The sequence below is a fragment of the Glycine max genome, chromosome 16 (genome assembly GCF_000004515.6).
Source record: "Glycine max cultivar Williams 82 chromosome 16, Glycine_max_v4.0, whole genome shotgun sequence".
Taxonomy (NCBI): domain Eukaryota; kingdom Viridiplantae; phylum Streptophyta; class Magnoliopsida; order Fabales; family Fabaceae; genus Glycine; species Glycine max.
Window position 1 is genome coordinate 3,887,291 of NC_038252.2, and position 20,720 is coordinate 3,908,010.

At 32.7% G+C, this 20,720-nt stretch overlaps 4 protein-coding genes across 4 annotated transcripts; 2 read left to right on the forward strand and 2 right to left on the reverse strand.

Moving 5' to 3' along the window:
- Positions 1-221: 221 nt before the first annotated feature.
- On the forward strand, positions 222-4,525 carry LOC100803547 (YTH domain-containing protein ECT4). Its single transcript, XM_003548703.4, has 9 exons — positions 222-391; positions 954-1,030; positions 1,300-1,405; positions 1,547-1,614; positions 1,903-2,502; positions 2,889-3,464; positions 3,558-3,770; positions 3,857-4,003; positions 4,159-4,525. The coding sequence occupies exons 1-9, from the start codon at positions 364-366 to the stop codon at positions 4,333-4,335; spliced, it is 1,992 nt and encodes a 663-aa protein (XP_003548751.1). The 5' UTR covers positions 222-363; the 3' UTR covers positions 4,336-4,525.
- Positions 4,526-5,841: 1,316 nt separating this feature from the next.
- LOC100805680 (photosynthetic NDH subunit of subcomplex B 2, chloroplastic) lies at positions 5,842-8,653 on the forward strand. Its single transcript, XM_003548705.5, has 3 exons — positions 5,842-6,587; positions 7,112-7,552; positions 8,168-8,653. Exons 1-3 carry the CDS (start codon positions 6,147-6,149, stop codon positions 8,363-8,365), a joined length of 1,080 nt encoding a protein of 359 aa, XP_003548753.1. The 5' UTR covers positions 5,842-6,146; the 3' UTR covers positions 8,366-8,653.
- Positions 8,654-10,406: 1,753 nt separating this feature from the next.
- On the reverse strand, positions 10,407-13,560 carry LOC100782340 (protein SINE1). The gene is made up of 3 exons (XM_003548423.4): positions 13,442-13,560; positions 11,715-13,027; positions 10,407-11,091 (listed from the first exon to the last, which is right to left on the reverse strand). Exons 2-3 carry the CDS (start codon positions 13,017-13,019, stop codon positions 10,624-10,626), a joined length of 1,773 nt encoding a protein of 590 aa, XP_003548471.1. The 5' UTR covers positions 13,020-13,027; positions 13,442-13,560; the 3' UTR covers positions 10,407-10,623.
- A 3,213-nt stretch (positions 13,561-16,773) lies between these two features.
- On the reverse strand, positions 16,774-19,693 carry LOC100782880 (PHD finger protein ING2). The gene is made up of 5 exons (XM_026126256.2): positions 19,670-19,693; positions 19,148-19,211; positions 18,061-18,317; positions 17,890-17,928; positions 16,774-17,217 (listed from the first exon to the last, which is right to left on the reverse strand). The coding sequence occupies exons 1-5, from the start codon at positions 19,691-19,693 to the stop codon at positions 17,104-17,106; spliced, it is 498 nt and encodes a 165-aa protein (XP_025982041.2). The 3' UTR covers positions 16,774-17,103.
- Between the last annotated feature and the right edge of the window lie 1,027 nt (positions 19,694-20,720).

Genomic DNA, 20,720 nt, shown 5'->3' on the forward strand with positions numbered 1-20,720 from the left:
TAGCTTATAATTTTTTTAAATTTTATTTGTGAGAAAAATACATTAAAATTAGAAAAGTAAATTTGTGATATTTTGAATTAGTTAAGTACAATGACAATAACTGGATTATACTTTATAATTACTATTTTCTACATATTTTTATTTACAGCCATATTTTATAAAAATACATGCGGACGATAAAAAGTAATTTAAGAAATCCCCTTAGAAGATTCTGATGCTCAAAGTAAGCAACTTTTTTTTTTGGTAATTACTAATATAAATAGTTACATAGGTTCTTCTTAAATCTCCCTCTTCTCTCTTTCTGTGTCTCAAACCCAAAGAACACGGAGTTGGCGGCGACCCTTTCTCTCTCTGATTTCGATCATGGCAGCTGTTGCTCCTTCTTCTGACAGTATCCTTTTCTCGTCAAAACCCTTTTTTTGTTTTTTCGTTTCTGTGGTTCCCATTACCTAAAGTTTCAATCTTTTTTTCTTCAATTCTCTGGGCTATCTAGATTCTATGTTTTTTTACATGTGGGTTTTCTTTTTACATCTCGTGTGTAATTCACTCATAAGGGTTTCCTATGGGTTCTCTCTGTAATCACTGTTATGCACCATTCATTGGTTTTTAGATGTTTAGGTCATTACTGAAACATGGTGGTCAATTATTGCTTTGAAGTAAAAAATCCTCTTTTTTATTTATTCTTTTTGTGAACACTTATACACACTCTAGGGTTTTTAGTATGCTGTAAAAAACAAAAAAAAAAAATAATCTAGTAGGTGTATGTTAAGAGTCATAATTTTTCTGAGAGAATTTTATTGTGGTGTATAATAATGTTTAGTTGCTCAAATTTTCTTGTTTTTTGTTTTGTTCTGTTTTGCTGTTTATCTGAAGTGTTTTTTTTAAATCTCTTGTGTTTGTGAATTATGATGTTAGATTAGAGGTAAATTGTTTTCCTTTACCATACTATGTAGAAACTGCAGATTTATTGCAGAATTTGACCCTGGACTCTGAGTCCAAACCCATTGGAGTTGCTGAGCCTGCGAAGAAGGTACTTAACTGCTTTCCATTTCAATTTCATTGCTTCACTTTTTTTTTCTTGGTTAGTGAGCTATCTAAAGCATTAGAGTAGTTGGCGTTGTGCTAAGTTTTTATTTTTTATCGGCCTATGTTAGTTGTTAGGTGTTAGTTTTTGTTAGGGAAAGGGATTCAAACCCACAGGCCACAACCTCTTCCTCCTCGTCTCCCTTCAACCACCTAGCCAATCTTATAACTTTGTTGTGCTAAGTTGACTGATTATTTTATTCTATTTGTGTGCAGAATGGACCCACTTTTTCCAGTGGTGCAGCTAAAGGGAGGGCCAAGCCATTCAATCCAAATTCATGCTTTGTTCCAAATGGATACCCTTCTGCGTATTATTATGGAGGTAAGGTAAGCTACTATGGCTCCTGAGGATAGATATGTTGATTGATTACACCATATGGGTGCAAAGATTTTCCGATAAATATTTGAATGACCTGTATTATTCATTTTTGGGGAAATGACATGGTGTTAAGTGTTTTTTCAGGTTATGATGGGCAAGGTGATTGGAATGCTTATTCCAGATATATGAACCTTGATGGAGGGATGGCTCAAGTAAGAACCTTGTTCTCTAGTTTCCAGACTTGTGATGATTGTGTCTTTTTATCCTGTCATTGAATATCAATTGTTAAATTTGTAGTTTGATGAGCATGCAATTGCATCCTTCTTCCATCTTTCTCAGAAGTGTCATCTTGTGTCTTGTTATTTTTTATTTTATTGTTTTTATCCTTCTGTGTTATGATCTGTTTCTTATCATTTTTATATGATAATATATAGATTTCAGAAAAAAGGGGAAGCCTATAAGTATCTAATGAAGATTTTATTTGTTGGATCTAATGACAGGGTGTTTATGGGGATAACTGCTCTTATATGTACCATCAAGGTTATGGTTATGCACCATATGGAACATATGCATCTCCCAATTCCTCTTCTCCGATGATTCAACAGGATGGTCAGCAGTACGGGCTGCAACAGTACCAGTATCCATGTTCTTATTACAAATCTCCAGCTTCTGCTGATGTGTCATTTACTACCAACAAAATCAGTCTTCCAGAAGGAGAAATATCAACTACTGTTGATGTTGCTGATTGTGTTTCTTCAACAAATGCTATGAATAAAGGAAACAATGTTAACGTGGGCAATAGTAATTTCACTGATAAAAATGGGTTAAATCCATTTTTAACTAGTTCACAGCACACATCTTTGAATACAAATGATTCTTATCAAGGGGCTAGCTTGCCAGCTTATGCTCCTTTGTCAGGATATCAGGGTCCAAGAAGCACCCATGGTACACAACTGCCAGTCCCTTCGGATGCGTCCTTAGTATCTGACGGACAGGCCAAATATGGAGCCAAGGTTGGATTATCTTCATCAGTAGTGCCTGTCAAAGATTTTTCATCTCAAAGAAATCAAAGACTTCCTCAGCCACTTCCCCAATACTCAGTATGTTGGAATGGTCATCCCTTTTCCTGATTGCAATTTTCCATGCAGAAAAAGTGAACTTGAATTATTTGAGTTTTTTTTTCCTCTTAACACGATAAAACCTTTAACCTAAGCCTGTATTTTGTATTTTCTTAATTGAAAGTGTTCTAAAAATTAATTATATGTTCATCAATCAACTTGCTATTTATATTATTTTTGTCATTAGTGTTGCTGTTGTGATACAAGTTTTAATTGTTTCGGAATATCAGTGATGTCTTATTGTAATCTCTCCTGTAAATGCTGCTTGTCTTGCAGCAGATGCAGTAGACCTCTATCTGTTCAATATTGTGGCTTAAACTTCTAGAATCAATTCAAAATTCAACTTAAATATGATTTCTTAATTGCAGAACATGAGTGGTTCCAGACATCCTTCTGGACTTGACCTGGTTTCTGGATTCATGAACGGGATGTATCCGAGCAACAGGATGTACAGCCAATATGGAAACACATTCAGGCCTAATTCTCATTTCGGATCTGCTGCGTATGGATCTAGAATGGGCTCTTTCGATAGCAAACATAATGGTGCAGGGTATGGCTGCGGTCTTAACCATTTTAAAAAAAGTATGGATGGTTTCAGCGAGCTAAATAAGGGACCCAGAGCTGCCAAGAGTTCTGATAATAAAAACATCAAAAGTCTTGGACCTGTCACATTATTACACAAGGGACAGAACCTTTCAGTGAAGAGTGACAACAAAGAAGTTCCTTTGGTTCCCGACAAGGAACAGTACAATGGGAAAGATTTGGCTGAGAATTATTCTGATGCCAAGTTTTTTGTCATCAAATCCTATAGTGAGGATGATATTCATAAAAGCATAAAATACAGCGCTTGGGCAAGCACCCCTAACGGCAACAAAAAGCTGGATTCGGCATATCAGGAAGCCAAGGAGAAGCCCGGTGGCTGTCCCATATTTTTGTTATTTTCGGTCAGTGTCATAGGCAGCATTTAATTGGTAAATTCTTAGATTTTCTTGGTTTCTCTAACATGCTTGTTTCTTGTCATTCGTTTTTTGCTACAGGTCAACACTAGTGGGCAATTTGTTGGTTTAGCCGAGATGTTGGGTCCTGTTGATTTTGGTAAAACCGTAGATTATTGGCAGCAGGACAGGTGGACTGGTTGCTTTTCTGTGAAGTGGCATGTCATCAAGGATATCCCAAATAGCGTGTTGAGGCACATAACGCTTGAAAACAATGAAAACAAACCTGTAACAAATAGTAGGGATACTCAGGAGGTATTTCCTTAGGGCCTTTTTTCATGATACCACATTAACTTCACCTATTCATTGCTAAATGCTATTATATGTCCATCCTTGTGCAGGTTAAGTTTGAGAAGGGTGTTCAACTTGTCAAAATATTCAAGGAGCATTCAAGCCAAACATGCATCTTGGATGATTTTGGGTTCTACGAGGATCGTGAAAAGGTGACTCAGGAGAAAAAGTCTAAGGAACAGCAGTTACCAAAACAGGTAATCTAATGCCTTTTACATCTTGTGGTACAAGTTCTCACACTTTACATGTTTCTATAAAATTTTCAGTCCTTTCTTTTGTCAATTTCCTCCTTTTACATGCCAGCTAAATTGAGGATCACACCATCTATTTATTGATACTTTGTTCAAAACAGATCAGCAAGCCCAGTGATTTCACATTTGGGACGGTTACATTTCCGAAGTCTCTTGATGCAACCTTGATCAATGAATCTGCTACTGCAAATGCAGCAGATGGAAGAATGAATGCAGAAGGGCTGTTAGAAGGGAATGGATCGACTACAGCACTTGAAGATGCTTCTAAGAGCTGTTAAAGCAATGATAGTCATTGGCTGATTTTTGTTTTTGTTTGTTTATTCCCTATTGCTTTAGTCATGTAGTGAGTGGTGGTGTTTTTCAGTTTCAAATTATCTGTTATGTGATCTTGGTCTTGGTTTGGAGTGGAGCATCTAATTTTAGCGTTTTTCTTTGGTCTCGTTCAATAAAATGTGATTGTTTTTAGTAGTCATAAGTTTCATGGTGGGCCAAAGGAAGTTTTAATCAAAATATATTGTGTTATTGTAGTAATTGAGGTCTTTTTAAGTGTTTTTTAAAAACTAAAATGTTGACGAATCAATAGGATTTTATCATCAAGGGAAGGGAATCTAATTCAGTTAGTTAAGCATGACACATGAATTTATGTAAATCTTGATCACAAATTCAATAGGATTTTTCTCTCACAAATTTCCTTTTAAACAGCCTACTTTCTCCCTGAACTGTTTCGGTTTACTACTTAGCTGATGGCATATCTACTCCGAAATTGAAGTACAATAACATCTGTTGCTATAAATCTAGTTCTGCAGTTCAGATAGAGATTTATTTTTTCAATTTAATTCCTCACGTCAAATTATGTATCATGATTCCTATACAGCAGTTGCACATAAAAAAGCCTTGCTTTACATTGGACGAGAGATCGGAAAATAATGATTATCGTTTTTTCTTGAGCTGGAAAATAATAAATTTCTCTTTAAAATAAAGGTGTTCATACTGCTAATGATTATGTGATGTGGCATACGTGATGGAAAAGAAACAAGAGTTTTAACGAGGTTGAGAAAAATCTCAAATTTTCATTCAATAATAATCTTCTCCTTCAAAGGTCTTCGATATGAATATATAAGAAAAGAAAAGAAAAATTCTAATATTACTAATTAATATATTCGTAAGTTAATGCTATAAATATGATAAAGATATACTATCTTTATTAAAAAGAATAAAAACAAAATATAATAGTATTTATAATTTTCCTATTAAATCTTAATTAATTTCGAAAGGATACCTTTTTAAGTGATTTTTTCATTTTAAATTTTGTACTAATCTCTTGAGAAGTTGAATTTTGATACTAAAACTGTGATATCCTCTCTCATACTTTGATCCTTTTTTAGCTCATAGTTGCACCATATTTCTGCATCATTATCCAAGACTCCTGGTGATGTAAGACTTATTTTCTTTTTATTTTAAATCTGAAGGTAAAGAGGTGGGTTTGGGGGGAGAGTAAATTCATGTGATGCCACCAACATCCATGTACCCTTTTTTTTGGTTTCTAATGTGCTGGACTTAATTAACAACTCAAAAAATATTATGTATTATTAATATAAAAACTTTTATTCCGTTAATTAATAAAAAAATTATTGTTCATATAACTTTTGTAGTTATCATAAAAATCAATAATTTTTTTATTATATATTATGATTTATGATTATATGATATGTAAAATTATTTTACACACCGATAATGTATATCGTATTTTTTTAATTTAATTACTTGAAACTTTCCCCGACAGTAGCCAAATAAAAAAAAAGGAAAGAAAAATACACTAAAGCCAAAATGGATAACAAGGGAGACTTGTGGCACTGCTGAGTTGCATTTGTTGTCCGTTTAGAAATCATTGGATTGACCCTTTCAAGCTTTTACTTGGCAACATAAATCCCCGTTTTAGAGTAAGCAAAAAGCCAACAAAAAGCGCTTTTTTTATCCAAAGACAATAGTTGTGTTGTGTTCAGTTAAGGGTGAACCTTAGCAACAGCATGCTCATCACTATTCTGTGTGGAACCTGTTAAATGTGCTATAGCTTTATTTCAACTTCTCCATGGCTTCTTTTCTTTCCTTATCTCTTCCCAAGTTAAACTTAATAAAGGCCTCTTCAGCAGCTAACACCACTACAACAACAACAACCACTCTTCCCACAGCTGAGACACTCAATGAGAAATTTGGCAGAAAAGGCATCAAGTTCTTGGAGTCTGATAACACTCCCATAGTTGACTTAACAGTGAGAAATGGCAGCTCCTTGAGGCTGAGGATACCTGATGCTCATGTGACATCATACAAACCAAAAGTTAATTGGAAAGATGATGGATTTCAGGAGGTTCTTTACACAATTCCTGCAACTGAAACTGGCCCTTACAAGGCCAAAGGTGGTGTTGGTTTGGTCATGAATGAAGTGCTGCAACCTGGAGCCAAAGGGTTACTACCTTCCACTTTAGAGTGGACTGTAAATGATGTTGACTCTGATTCCATAGATGCTCTCCAGGTACCTTTGATATACCATTTTGCTTATGTGATTCTGATTTATCTATCACTCACCTTACCATTTACCACAACGTGCATGTTTGGATTGAAGTTAGGAGAGCTCAAAAGTACTTTTACTTTAGAAATAACATCCCCCCCCCCCCCTCAATTCATGCATTGGAACATACAATTTTACATTGAAATTTGCAAAAGTACTTTTGTAACTTTAAATCAAACATTGGCATAGTTAGTTTATGTTCGGATATTAGTTCAGAGTTCAAAAGTATTTTTACTTTTGTAACTTTAAATCAAACATTGGCATCCAAATATGCTTGAAAAGAAGACTAATGTTATTATGTTTGGATAAGAATTGAGAACATGCTTTTGAATTGTGTTTGGCATCCAAATATTCACCAATTCAAAAGCATGTTCTCAATTCTTATCCAAACATAATAACATTAGTCTTCTTTTGTACTGTGAAGCACTGAAACTTTGAATTTGCTTTTGTTGCTTGCTTCAATGCTTCTTCTATCCTCTATCTTGCAGGTTGAATTGAGCTGCACTAGTAGATTCTTTGACATCACTTACATAGTGACCCTCTATCCTGTGAGTATGGCCACAGCAGTTGTAGCCAAGAACATTGGCCCCAAGCCTGCCACTCTAACCAATGCTATTCTAAGCCATTTTAGATTCAAGAACAGACGTGGGACAGCAATTAAAGGCCTCAGAAGCTGCTCATATATTCCACATGCTCCTCTTTCTTCTCCCTTTCAAATCTTGACTCCATCAGAAGCTACCATATCTGAGCCTCCTAGATGGCTTTCCTTTGGTAATGAGACTGAAGCCAAGCCTGGCACGTGGGGTCAGCAGGCTTTGTCTATTACCCTCCTTGAGAATAAGATGAGTAGAGTTTATGCTGCACCTCCAAAAGAAAGATTAAAGGCATTCTATAACACCCCTCCTTCCAAGTATGAAACCATTGACCAGGTTAGAATGATCAACAAAGTTTACCCTCTTACCAAACATCCAAATTTTGTTAGGTAAAATATGTTTTCAGTACCTAAAAGTATTTTGAAATTCAAGTTTAGTAGTTATAAAAATTTAATAGTTTAGTCCTTGCATTTGAGGGCGAGCAAAGTTGTGCTTGGTGACTAGTTGGTCATGCGTTCGAATCTAGAAACACATAAGACTGTATATAATAACCTTTTCTCATACTTTTGCACGAGGAGGAGCTTTCTGCCACCGGAATATGTTGAAAATACTTGGTTATGTTAAAATGTAAGAACTAAAAACTTATTAAATTTAGAGAAAATAGGTGATGCACTGATATTATAAAAATGTTTTACACTAATATTTAATTACTAATTATTATGTATGATAATAAGTCTGTACCTCGAACGTCAACCAACAATGATTTCAAAATAATTGACACTATAAAACGGCACTTATGGTGAATATCATTAAACTCTTATATTTATATAGGAACTAAAACTAACATTTTAAAGTATTTTTAAGAGACAAAAACATATACTATCCGAGAATTTTGTTCATGCACAAAATTTAGTGAAAGCTTTTACTGAATAGTTCCTGTTGGATTTTCAGGGACGTGGGCTATGCTTCAGGGTGATAAGAATGGGTTTTGAGGATATTTATTTATCAAGCCCTGGTTCCTTGTCAGAGAAATATGGAAAGGACTACTTCATCTGCACTGGCCCTGCTTCAATACTGGTGCCTGTGACTGTTAATCCTGGGGAAGAATGGAGAGGTGCACAAGTTATTGAGCATGATAATTTGACATGATTAGCTTGTTCAAGAATTCATTGAGAAGTAAGAAATCGCGTCTAAGATGTGAAAGCTATAATATGACTATTAGCTGCTCAGTAAAGATGAAAAACCACGCTAAACATAAAAAATCTTTCCCTTCTTTCTTTCTTTCTTCCCTCCTGCTTCTTCTCCATTTTGATTTTTTTTTTTAGTTTTTTTTCTTGGAGCAGGATTTGTATTGTTCTTCCCTAAAACTATGTATATTTTGTTAATTTGATTTATGTCCAATAGTCAAATACTATATCAATAAAAGAGGTTACATAATGCTTGCATATTTTTCATTTCAATGGATTCCTAAACTACATTTTGGTGCCTTAAGGATGAAAAATACTTCTCATACTGTATTTTACATTTTATGCTTGATATGAGATAAAACCTATTATTTGAGTAAGAAGAACAAGAATGAATTTGCTATCTATTCCGGATTTTTGTGGCTCTAAATTACTACGCTTCCAACAAATAATAACGCTGGCAACACCTCCCTAAGGCATATTAGCTTAAAACCGAGGCCAGTGAAATCCTTATTATGTCATTTTACTTTGCTCTACTGTTTAAAGAAATTCAGTTTTCACACATGGAGTGCACTGATAATAACGCTCTCTCAAACTTGATGCTTCCGATGCTGTGAAGTGTGAACCATTCTGATAAATCTTGGACATTATGAACATGTTTGATTTTTCGGTTAGAGAATTGATTCCAAGTAGATAATTAATTTTAGATAATTTTTAATATGTTTTACTTTTGAGAAGAGTTCAAAATTGGTTTTGAAATTGATTTCAAGTTAAAATAACTTTTATGTTTGATAAAAAAATTATACTGAATTTCATTTCTAATTTAATATTGAATTTAATGTTTATGTGCTGACAATGTAAAATAATTTTATAACATTATTTAATTATAGACTATCATTTAAATTACTTTAAGATAATTATTTTGATAATTAATAAACTTATTATGGTGAATAGTGATCAAATGACTATAAAACTTTTTACATGGTCAGTATATAACTATTTTTCTCTTTAATTTCTAATAAAAACATTTTAACGTGAATCACGCCTTTAAAATTTACTTTAACCAAAATCAACTTTACTAATGCTCGGCCAAACAAACTAATGTTAATTATGTACAAAGATCACAGATATTATGAAAATTGTTCCATTAATCCTTTAATTTGTTATTTTTGTTACTCCAATTAAAAAGAATATTTTAAGATTAAATATTTCAAATATCAAATTTATACCAGCTAAAACAATATATTATATGTATTATATATTTATTTGTTCATTCAGTAACTTGCATTTAATCTTATTTAATTCACTGATAACATGTTTAGATACTCTTTAAAATTGGCTACCTCAAAATCACGGTGACATCATGATTTTTTCAAAACAAACTATATGTTACTTCACATTCATTATGGTTTCATAATTAATTTTAGCTCACCTCACGGCCAACCCTAAACATGCTATAAGACCAACTTTATCGGCAGATCTCGCATAGTATTTGAGGCAAGGGAATTGGTTCCAAACTGGTATCAGGAATGCGACGGTATGGGTATGGTGTTGAGTTTCTCCTTTTAGCACCGGTTCTCAAATTTAAAATGGTAGGACATGTTAGTTTTTTTTTTGGTTAAAAGAAACAGAAAAATGAGTGTATAGTGGTTGTATTGTAAAGAGTAAAAATAGGTAATATGTACATGTAGGACCCAATTAAGAACCTAAACAGAGATATTGGATTGTAGATGCTCAAAGAATATGTAAGATAAACTCAACTTATGCTGTTGCACCGTTCTACTGAAGTGCACGATTTACGTGTTATAAAGATTGTAAGGGTGCAGTGAGCCTTCGTGCATCAAGAGTCTTAAGTTTCAATGCTCGTTACAAATCATAGACAAGATGAGGTAAAACTTCTAAAAACATAGAATCCACCAATGCTATAATAAAAAATCAAAATATATTCATCACATCTAGTCTTCATATGTGCATCACCAGCTTCAATTTTAACTGAACATAACCCAAAGATTCAATTGTGTTTCCACTTTACTAGAAAGTAAAATTCAATAAAACAAGTTCTCAAATTGTTTACAGGAAAACAAAATGCACATTGAAGATGCTCAATGGAACAGAACATTACTAAATACACCTGCTATACTAAATTTTCCAACACTGTTGGAATTAACAACTACTTTCACATTAGCGTACCTAAAAGTGCTCTTAATTTTCAGGATCTACAATTTATGTTGGGACAAGATAATGGCCTTCATCTTGATTATTGATCCAAAGCAATGGAGTAGCCACTGCAAGTAGAACGCATGAAAGACCACAAACCAATTTGTATTTAGTCTTGGCATTTCTATTTTCAGGAACCACTTTGGTATGCATCTGCTTTTCGACATCTACAAGAATGTTGTTGTCATTTGTTGATGAGACTGACTCTGAGCCACCTTGAAACTCAACCTCAGCACAACCTTCGATTACTTCGCTATCACACTTGTTCATGTCATCTGAGAAACCGTTTTGGTTATACTTACAAGATGGACTCCACTCCATGTTGTCGTCTGAGGATAGACTCCTATACCTTCCATTCTGCTCCTTCTTAGAGCAACCCAAAGACAGATCACTTGAATCTTGAAGAGAGTGGATGAGCTTCCTAGGGGTCTCAAAGATTTTTATGCTGTCAACAGTTGCCTGAGTGCGTGACCTCTGTGATTAACAAGAGCAAAAACACAATGTGTGAACTCCATGAGTAAACAAGTGATTAAACCAGAAACATTGCAGCATTGAAATACTGCACTAAAATAGACAGCTTTTATTAAAGCATGCTAAAAACAAGTTTGCATAAAGATCTATGCATTCGAAGACTCTATTTAGGAGAATGATGCATAAAAATAAATATTATTCTCAATAAAGAAACATTGCAAACATTACATTCATAAACACTTTTGAGGGTATAAAAAAGTTAACCATTTCTCAATAAATAAATGGATGATAAGTCAAACTATTCCAAATGTTAACCAACTCTAAGAAAAGTTGCTTCTGTTAGAATTTTCCCGATTCTACAATTTGCAGTAGAAAAAAATGAGTCCAGGAGGTCAAGACTAGAAATAAGATGAATTTGGGATGAAAGAAAAGGACTCATACTCCATGGTTCTATTGGTAATTGGTATGTTCTGTCCTGTTAACTTTTCTCTAATATGGGAAAAAAGAATGCAACATTCAACCATTTAATGTTGACAAGGTTGGATATGAAAACCAGGGTACAAAATGACTATAGGAAATGTCTCCAATGTACAAACAATAGAAATATGACAAAAGGAGAAACTTACTAGTGGACTTGTGGTGGTACTTTTGGACACTCCATGGCTGGTATTTCTGCCCATGAAACCAGCAAACTCCTCTGTATAGTCTCCCTCTCCATCAGAAAACTCTGGAATCAATGAATGCTCTAACAAAGCACTTTCTTTTCCTATTTGTGAAAACAAACCATCCTTTAGAGACACATCAACTCCTCCATTTTCATTACTCCAAAGCTTCCTAGTCACACTTCTTCGTCCAAAGTTGCTTGAAATAGGAGAATCAACATATTCATATCCAGGGAAAAAGTCAAATGTCCGCGATTCAGGTGTAAGAGAAGAAGGAGTATGTTCTCCATCACCAGAAGAAGTATTCTCTCCCTCCATATAGTCTTCCTCTCTCCTACTAAAATTTGATCCTGTCACTGAAGCCGGACTTTTTGCATATCTTGGCTTTTTATCACTTGCAATTCTCTTGGCAGTTTGCAAAGCCTCAAGTGCTGCACCTTGCACAAATGCCATTTTATCAGATTGGCACTTGTCCATCTCCTCAATTATCAATTCAATCTCTGAGAATATGCTTCTGGAGTCCAAACTTCTCATCAAGTAGTTGATCATCTGAATTGATGAAAGCCTTTTCTGAGAATTCCCCTCCACAAGGCCAGCATTCAGTATTCTTATTCCAGATTGTATGAGCAACCTTGCATACGCTTCAATGATCAACGCATTGCGCCTGGCCAACGACATAACCAGACCAAGATGGGAGTTGGTTTGACCAGACTTTCCATCTAATGCCGCAGCAACATTCTGGCAAACCCGATTGACCAATTCATCTGAAGCAAACCTCCAATTATCAGAATCCACCAGAGCCTTCAAGCAAAGGGCAGCACCCGAAGTAAGGCTCTCCTGAGAACTCGAGAGAGAATTGGAAAGAGGCGTGCAAAGGGACCAAATTATGTGCCTCCTTTTGTCTTCTGGGGTTGAGGGGTCAATTCCATATCTTGCAACTGCAGGAACCACCTTTGAGCAAGCCTGTTGGAGAGGGAAGGACCCTGCACTTGAAGCCAAAGTCTTTACTATGGTTCTCATGATGTTGTCTATCAAAGGAACAATTTTGACACCGTGAACCCTAGCAAGAACTTCAAAGATTGAAATTGTGAACTCCCCTGAACAATTTTCTTTGCTCTCAGAAACTTTTGCGAGAAAGAAAGGAATGGCCTCTAAATCCAAATCTTTCACATAAGATTTCAACGCCTTCATGGCGGATTTGCGGCTATCTTCATCTTTCTCAAGATTTGCCAGCTCTTGCCTCACCAAAGGGCTTAGACTCCTACCCATTTTTTGAACTACAACCAAGCACACACCACTATAAGCAATAATGAAAATGAAGTAAATATATATATATATATATATATATATATATAAACACCTAGTGCAAACATTTCAAGGACATTGCAATAAGACAAATTAAAAGTTCACAACTTTTCTAAAATAAAAAAAAGGGTGAAAAAGGCACTAGCATGAAACCCTATTGAATCCTTCCCCTAACACTAAATCTTCCACCATTATCAACCATTAAACATAAAAACAGAATCTTTTGGGACATTCAAACATTCAAGAGAAGGGTAAGCTCAGTTTTTTGTTTTTTCCTTGAAAAGAAAACGTGTAAATTCAGTTAGTCCAAGAAAGAAGGAAAATGATGATAATTAAACTAGTGGAGAGGGAAAAGGTTGAAAATTGGACAAAACAAAAAAACTCACCTTAGCGTGAAGAAGATGCAGAGATTGCGCAGCTGTTGAGTGAAGGAATGCAGAAAGAGATCTTAAGAAGAAGCAGTGAGAGTATGAGACCAATATTCAAAAATATGTTCTTTCAAATTCCGCCGCTCTCCCTCACTGTGGGCCCCACACGATTCAATCTATGCTTCCGAAATTGCCCTTGATTTCATGACTTTTTGCATATTATTACCGGTAACTAACCATAATAAAAGAGCTTTGACCAGCATATAAATATATAATTAAGAGCTTTGACCAGCAAAATCCTACCAATTACCAAAGCATTCTTTAATATTTGTATTACTATTATTTGGTTACTGAGAAAAATTATTAGAAATTTATAAATTTATTTAATAATTTTCACTCATAATTTAATAATTTTTAGTCAACAACAAAAAAAAATATATTAAAAAATGTACTAATATCACTTTTTTTTTAAATTAAAACCAATGTTTATCCCACCTAAGCTTGTTTTAAAGCCCAACTTGAATAAATTAATTATTTGTCTATAAATATTTATTAAAAATAAGAAGATAAATTTGAATTGGTTCATAAAAAACTTAATTTATTTCTTTTTTATTTTATTTTTCTATCGGTTATTTTGGTGATTTTTTTTTCAAAAATGAGGTCATATTTATTTCACAAAAAATGCTATATGTTGCGATTGTGTCTTTCGTCAAAATCACACTATTGGTTATTTGTATCAAATTTTGTCTTTGTTGTTTTCAATATTTTTAATCAGGATTTACTTTAAAAAAATCACAATCGTTTATTTCACTTTTCGTGCAATTCGTGTGTTTATGTTACAAATATTTACAAAAAAAAGTTTTTCTTAACAAATAGAACAGCTCTTTATTTTATTATTGTTATTATTATTATTATTTCTTGGTAGTATTTTTGCAAAGTTGAAATAGAAAAACACATTAATAAAATGATAAATTAATTTAGTCAGATGTAATCACTTTTTGTAATTGAAAGAATTTGATAATTTTTGTTAATCTTTATACAAAAACCTTAGTGACTAATATTCTATAACGGATATAAAATCTTTCCTTAAAAAAATTAACGGATATAAAATCTTAATCAATATTACAAAAATATAATTATTTAAAGATAACATTTGATTTAATAGCATACAATAACATATCATTGCATCATTTGGCCTATCATGTTAATTATTGAAAGAGTTAAATTCTTTTTGAATATATCAATTTGTTATTTAATCATAAGTTTACCATGATATGATCGAACTTCTGAATCAAACTCTAATTTTAACAGGTGATCATTAATACAACAATTTTTTTCCATATGAAGCGAATAATTTTTTTGGTGAATAGAAGCGAATAAATATGATACAAAAGAATTTTTCTATTTAGTCAAAATTTAATAAAACATTTTGAAAAAAGGAAAATATTCTGATTATTTAGTTTTTTTTTTCTTGGAAAAGTTTAAATGAAGATATTACCCGAGTCTAAAAGATAGGAAAAACTTTCGGACACAAAATTTTTACAGAATGCAGATTCTGTCATGTTTTCCTTGATTAACTCCTTAGAATTAGAATTATTATTAATCAGTACAACCTTTATTTTTTTTTAAAAAAGAATATATTAACTACAACACCGCACACTTAATAAACAAGCTCACAATGATGTAAATAAAACGTAGATAAACACCCAAAAAAAAAGGAGGCTGTTTGATCGGACTGCAGAAGAAAAATAGTAATTGTTATCCCAGTGTAATTTTTTATCATTTTCAATTGTAATGTACTTTTTAACTTGTTAATTACTTTTTTTTTCTAAACAAAAAACTTAAACTTTTTTGGGTGGATCAGTTCAATGTATTAATAAAAACAAAATCGTACACACAATGATTACTCAATTATAGTCCAAAATGATGCCCAAATAATGTGTGTATTTGAATTAAGTTATACTATAGTATTGGTAAGAGGGTAATATCGTCATGTGGTTTTGAATTTGTCCTTTAGCCTTTGATTTTGTCTTGTTTGCTCTAACCGCGCAGTGCTTTCTTCCGATATTCATCATAGCTTTTGGTAGGACCGTTTCCCGCCTTTAAAATTTGTGTGTTGAAACTTCAAAAAACGCACCCTGTTACTACTTACTAGTTACTAGTAATGCTCCCGTTAGATATGTCATGTGGGGTAATTATTTAAAGCATCTCATACTTGTTTTGATGTATCCAAGTGTATTATGGATTGCTGTATAAATACAGATTGTCCAATCCGTAGTTTACTTCGGATATACGAAAATAAGTAATGAAATGGTCATGGATTGGACTGTGCATGAAGACTGTTAGGTGCCACTCATATTTGCACTAATCTTTAGTTTTAGTAGATTTATATAGACAGTTTTGTTATGAGATATAATAAGAGAGAGTATATGCCACTAGACAATCTTTCATCAGAAAAACAAAAAATTGAATCTTAGGTAGAGTGAGCTGAATCAACTTCACTAGTTTAGCTTTTCATTCAAAGGTGCTCGGATGCCATTGATATACAATAACCCAATAAATGTTAAATGTGTGTTTGGTTTCATGTTCAAACCATAAAACATGCATTAAAAAGTGTGACAAAGTGAAAGCTATGTATTATTGCTTCACTTATAATGTGAAAATTTGAATTGATTTTAGCAAAAGTGAAGCAAAACCAAAATGTTACAGATAATTCAAAATCATGTTAAAATATCATGATATTAGATAAATATTCACATGTTTAGTTTTACATAGAAAAATTGATAGAATTCAAACAACTTTAAATAGTTTTTGTATTAGATTAAAATTTTATACTGAATTTTATTACTTACTTTAGAAATAAAAAATCAAACATAAATCACTTTACTTAAAATTCAATTTTAATTAGAATCAACTTTGCAAAATCCCAGTATATGCATTTTTTACATGATTTTCCATGTCTCCAATAAACCTATCCATTGTTGCTTTCATGTGTTTTAAGTATTTGGATGTGATTTTCTACATCCAAAATGTGTCCATACAAAGTCGGAGCGTGCTTGATTTAGGTAACAATGTGTTTGGATAGCTACCAGGATCAATTTTGGTCTCCAAAATCATAGCAAAAAATTTAAAAAGTAGAAGCAACTATTGTTGTGTTGGCTTTCAACATTAAATTGGAATTGATTCTAGGAAAAATGATTCTAATCCAAACACGCTAACTTACCTGTATAATGAGAACATGTAAACATAAATTACATCATTTTACAATCAAATTAAACCAAAATCGATTTCATTCATAATCAATTTTGTGAATAAAATAAGAGTTTTTGGGTGAGTTGTTGCAAAATTGATTTTGAATTAAAAAATTTAGGTTAATTTTTTTCTCTGGTCTCCCTCTCTCACCTTGAAAGAGGTTTCCAAACAAATATCTCCATTCTTATACAACCACACGCGCCTATACTTCTGCATTTCACATGTAATTAACTTTCTCCAAAATTCATATCTGAAATCACTTCTCTCAAATCTTAGAGGACTTTATACATGAGGCCTGATAGAGCCCACTTGGCCTCTTTGCCAAGCACAAATGACCAAGCAATATAGAAGACAAATAATTCACTAAAAAGTGACAATTCTATTGAAACAGTGGTCATTTATGAATGTAATTTAGTTCGTGCAAAGATTCATCGTTGACATTGTGGGAGTAATATGCAAGTCGGACAGTACCACTTTCCCTTGAACCTTGTCTCTTGCGTTAGCCCAACGCACGAATAGTGGAACCATTCACCTCCTTGGCACTATCATGAAAAACATAGTAAAGCTCAGTCGAAATAACCATGGCAAGAATAACAAAAGTCAATCATCGGAAAAGAACAATATCATAAAAACAAAACTGAATAATTAGACTAGAATGCAATAATCCAGAAATAAAGAACTGTTTTGCAAGTCAAGGTATAAACATTCATCAGTAATCTTGTAGGAGAAATCTATATCTTGTTTCTTGCCAAAACATGGATTTATAAATTATGTAAAGTGCGTATGGGGCAAACACCATCCAACAATTTTATTTTTCTTGGGGGATGGGGGTTAGAAAGAAACATCTCCTGAACTATCTTCAAAGTCCCTCTAAATGCTCAGAATGGGAAAATTTATAACAAGCAAACCCAAAATAAATATGAAATTACATGCCTGATTGTAACCTGTAAGATGGTCAATGTTACATTACACCAATTTTTTATATGATCCCATGAACAATATAACTTGAGCATTGTAAATTATCTAAAGAATTTTGTTATTGTATCCAGCCTTCAATAAAGGTATAAATTTATAAATGGAGATGAACTCCATACAGCAACTAAACTTGATGTGGGAAACCAAAATACAATATGCATTCTGCCAAGCCCAAGTTCCCTGGAAACAAGTCGGGAAACTTAGATAGCACAAGAGAGAGAAAACTATAATGTACTTACATTTTCATTGTCACAAGCAATCATATCTCCAAAAGATACCTGAATGATCAGAATAGAACTAACTCAGTCTCTTACTTTAACATTTAAAGCAAAAATAAATGACAATATGGCATAATTGCTCACATGGAGATATTAGAATTATGTGATATATTATGAGCAACTAATCTGAACCTGATGACAAACACAGTATGTCGGTTCATTTGGATCAATGGGTTGATCAACATCCATCGGGGTAGCATACTCCTTTTTATGACTTCCTGGTGGAGGCATCAGCTCAAAGTCCCTATCACGCTCCCTATCCCAATCTCTATCCCTGTAATCAATTCTCTTTGATTGAGGAGTTACATATATGGGTTTACGCTTTTCAGGTTTAGGGACTATAGGCAACGGGGGCAGAATTGCTGGTTCATCTGGTGCTATTTTACCCTCTGACAAAATAAAATGCAGCAAAGAACAAAATAAGTTAAGAAAGCTCATTACTTGATAATGTACCACAAAAACAATTTTGTTTTGATAAAAAATAATTTAGAAGAAAGCATAGATATAAATGCAAGAGGTCATGAAATCCTCAAAAACTATATACCAAGAGTGAAAGAATTTTTTTAAGAAAACAAAACATTTAAACCCAGCATGCCAGTCTCTCTATCTACAGATCTACCAAGGACACCCCCTAAAAAGATCATTTGCAGAATACCACAAAGGAGCTAAGTGAACTTCTGGATCTCAAATGAACTCAAGAGTCAAGAGGCTACAATTGACCAATTAAATTATGGCATTTCTTTCCAACTAGATACACACCATACAGTGCAAAAATGATTTAGAAAAAAAATACCCCTAAATTCCAAAACAATATTCCCTTATGTTTTTGCAATTTATTTCTAATATATAACATGATATTTATACAGGTCCATAAACACCCCAATTATCCACTATTCCACAGTCTTCTACCTCAAATTAAAATATACTTCTAATTGTTATCAATCAAAAGCAAAATATGTATATATACTTCTGGGAAAATATTAGATAAACTTATTGCTTTTAGTACAGAGGCATTATCCCATTGATAACGGGTGAAGACATAACTGCTTCCTTTTATAAGTTACTGCACTCTTACACCTGATCCTTTTACTGGCAAACTTTTTAACCATAATCAATATAAAAGTAAGAGTTGAATATTATACTAATTTTGTTGTGTAATTTTGAAAATTGTAAATACATGACACAATAAATCAGAATGCAAATTACATGATTATTTTACCTTGCTTTAAATCTTCGGCAAAGTTGTTTAAATCCTCATCAAGTCGTTTTATATGACTATCTATCTGAAGCAAATACAAAAAGATTGAAACTTGTAAACTTTAGCAATGGTCCTTCTATGCATAAGAAGAAGCAAAAAGCTAAAAATCCACATGGTCTCCAAGATAAGAGCAATGATCATTGATCAAAGTGCGCATCAGGATCAATGCAAAGCAACTTTTTCCACAGTATACAAGTGTATATGATCAAAACATAGAACCTTATTCCTTACTGTCTATCTTCAGTCATATAATGTAAATAGACATAACACACCAAAAAGAAGAATCTGGAGATTCCTAGAGAAGAACTGCAAGGGGATGTTAAATGATAGCATCTCATCAAAACAAAATAAAAGCTACATACATGCAAATATTATCTAAAATACAAAAGAACTTGTAAGAACTCAGTTATACTAGTTCAAGGAAAGGAATCAAGAAAAATGATTGACAAAATCAGTACACTACGAATGGTTCCACTTCCAAACTTTCACTATAGCAACCAGCCCCATGTTAGGTATGTTATGGCTAAGATCCAAAGCACATTAAATGTATTTTACGCAAATACAGATTGTAAAGGATTGTAAAAATTAGAAAATATTTCATGAGTACGGCATATTGGATTAGATGAAATAACTATTTGCAGAAGCTAATATAAAAAGAAAAAGGAAATCATTTAGAATACACCAAAGAAGCATAATATATAGAATTTAAGCACATATTCTGTGCTTATTTTAAAAACAATTTAAGCACATTAGCGTAATGGTTATACATGTAATAATCTAGATGACATGTTCCGTTCTTATTTCAAAAACAATTTAAGCACATTAGCATTAAAGTCTTCCCCTATTCAGTAGATATCATGCTATAAAAATTGTTTTATTCACCAAATGTAAAGCATTTGTTCCCTTGCTTAAACCATGATGTCAAGCTTCATATTCAATGAATCATTTGATCATTCTGCCTCAAATTTTGTCCATTAGCCTGATATATATGATATACATTAAATTCTCTTATCCAATCCACAAAAGCAATAGTTATTCTCTTTATAGTACTTTAAGATAAAAAATAAAATATTTACATTTTTAAGGACTAAAAAATTTTTGTTTTGCAGAAATAAAAATGAAAAAAATACTAAATTATAAGGATAAAAAACATATTTAACTTAAATATAAAAATATGAAAAATAATCTCCTTAAAATCACATTTTCTCATTTAAAATATAATTGTATTTGATTTTTATTGGATCGACCAGCCTGAGGCCTATCAACTTAAACGCCAAATGATCCTACTCATATATGATATTATTATATAACTTATAATAAACATTGTCTCCTATTTTCATGATAAAATCTAGATGAAAACAAATCTATGTTGATTTCAATGGGGGAAATTGTTCCTACTAATTTTTTTATACTTAAATGTATTAAATAATTAGTGCTTTTCTTCCATAAAAAAATAGTGTTGTCCCCACAAAATATTTTTTTTAAAGAAAGAACAAAAAAATTATAATAGATAAAATAAATTAATACTAATTTT

Excerpts from the sequence above, each read along its gene's own strand:
- LOC100805680 (XM_003548705.5), top strand. The coding sequence starts at position 6,147 with ATGGCTTCTTTTCTTTCCTTATCTCTTCCCAAGTTAAACTTAATAAAG. Across the intron at positions 6,588-7,111 it reads ATTCCATAGATGCTCTCCAG|GTTGAATTGAGCTGCACTAG; the intron begins GTACCTTTGATA and ends TCTATCTTGCAG. Across the intron at positions 7,553-8,167 it reads AGTATGAAACCATTGACCAG|GGACGTGGGCTATGCTTCAG; the intron begins GTTAGAATGATC and ends TTGGATTTTCAG.
- LOC100782880 (XM_026126256.2), bottom strand. The coding sequence starts at position 19,693 with ATGGGGCTGGTTGCTATAGTGAAA. Across the intron at positions 17,929-18,060 it reads CATACTGTGTTTGTCATCAG|GTATCTTTTGGAGATATGAT; the intron begins GTTCAGATTAGT and ends CTGATCATTCAG. Across the intron at positions 17,218-17,889 it reads TTGCTTGTGACAATGAAAAT|TGCCAAGGAGGTGAATGGTT; the intron begins GTAAGTACATTA and ends TTTTCATGATAG.
- LOC100803547 (XM_003548703.4), top strand. The coding sequence starts at position 364 with ATGGCAGCTGTTGCTCCTTCTTCTGACA. Across the intron at positions 1,031-1,299 it reads TTGCTGAGCCTGCGAAGAAG|AATGGACCCACTTTTTCCAG; the intron begins GTACTTAACTGC and ends ATTTGTGTGCAG. Across the intron at positions 3,465-3,557 it reads CCATATTTTTGTTATTTTCG|GTCAACACTAGTGGGCAATT; the intron begins GTCAGTGTCATA and ends TTTTTGCTACAG.
- LOC100782340 (XM_003548423.4), bottom strand. The coding sequence starts at position 13,019 with ATGGGTAGGAGTCTAAGCCCTTTGGTGAGGCAAGAGCTGGCAAATCTT. Across the intron at positions 11,092-11,714 it reads GTACCACCACAAGTCCACTA|AGGTCACGCACTCAGGCAAC; the intron begins GTAAGTTTCTCC and ends TGTTAATCACAG.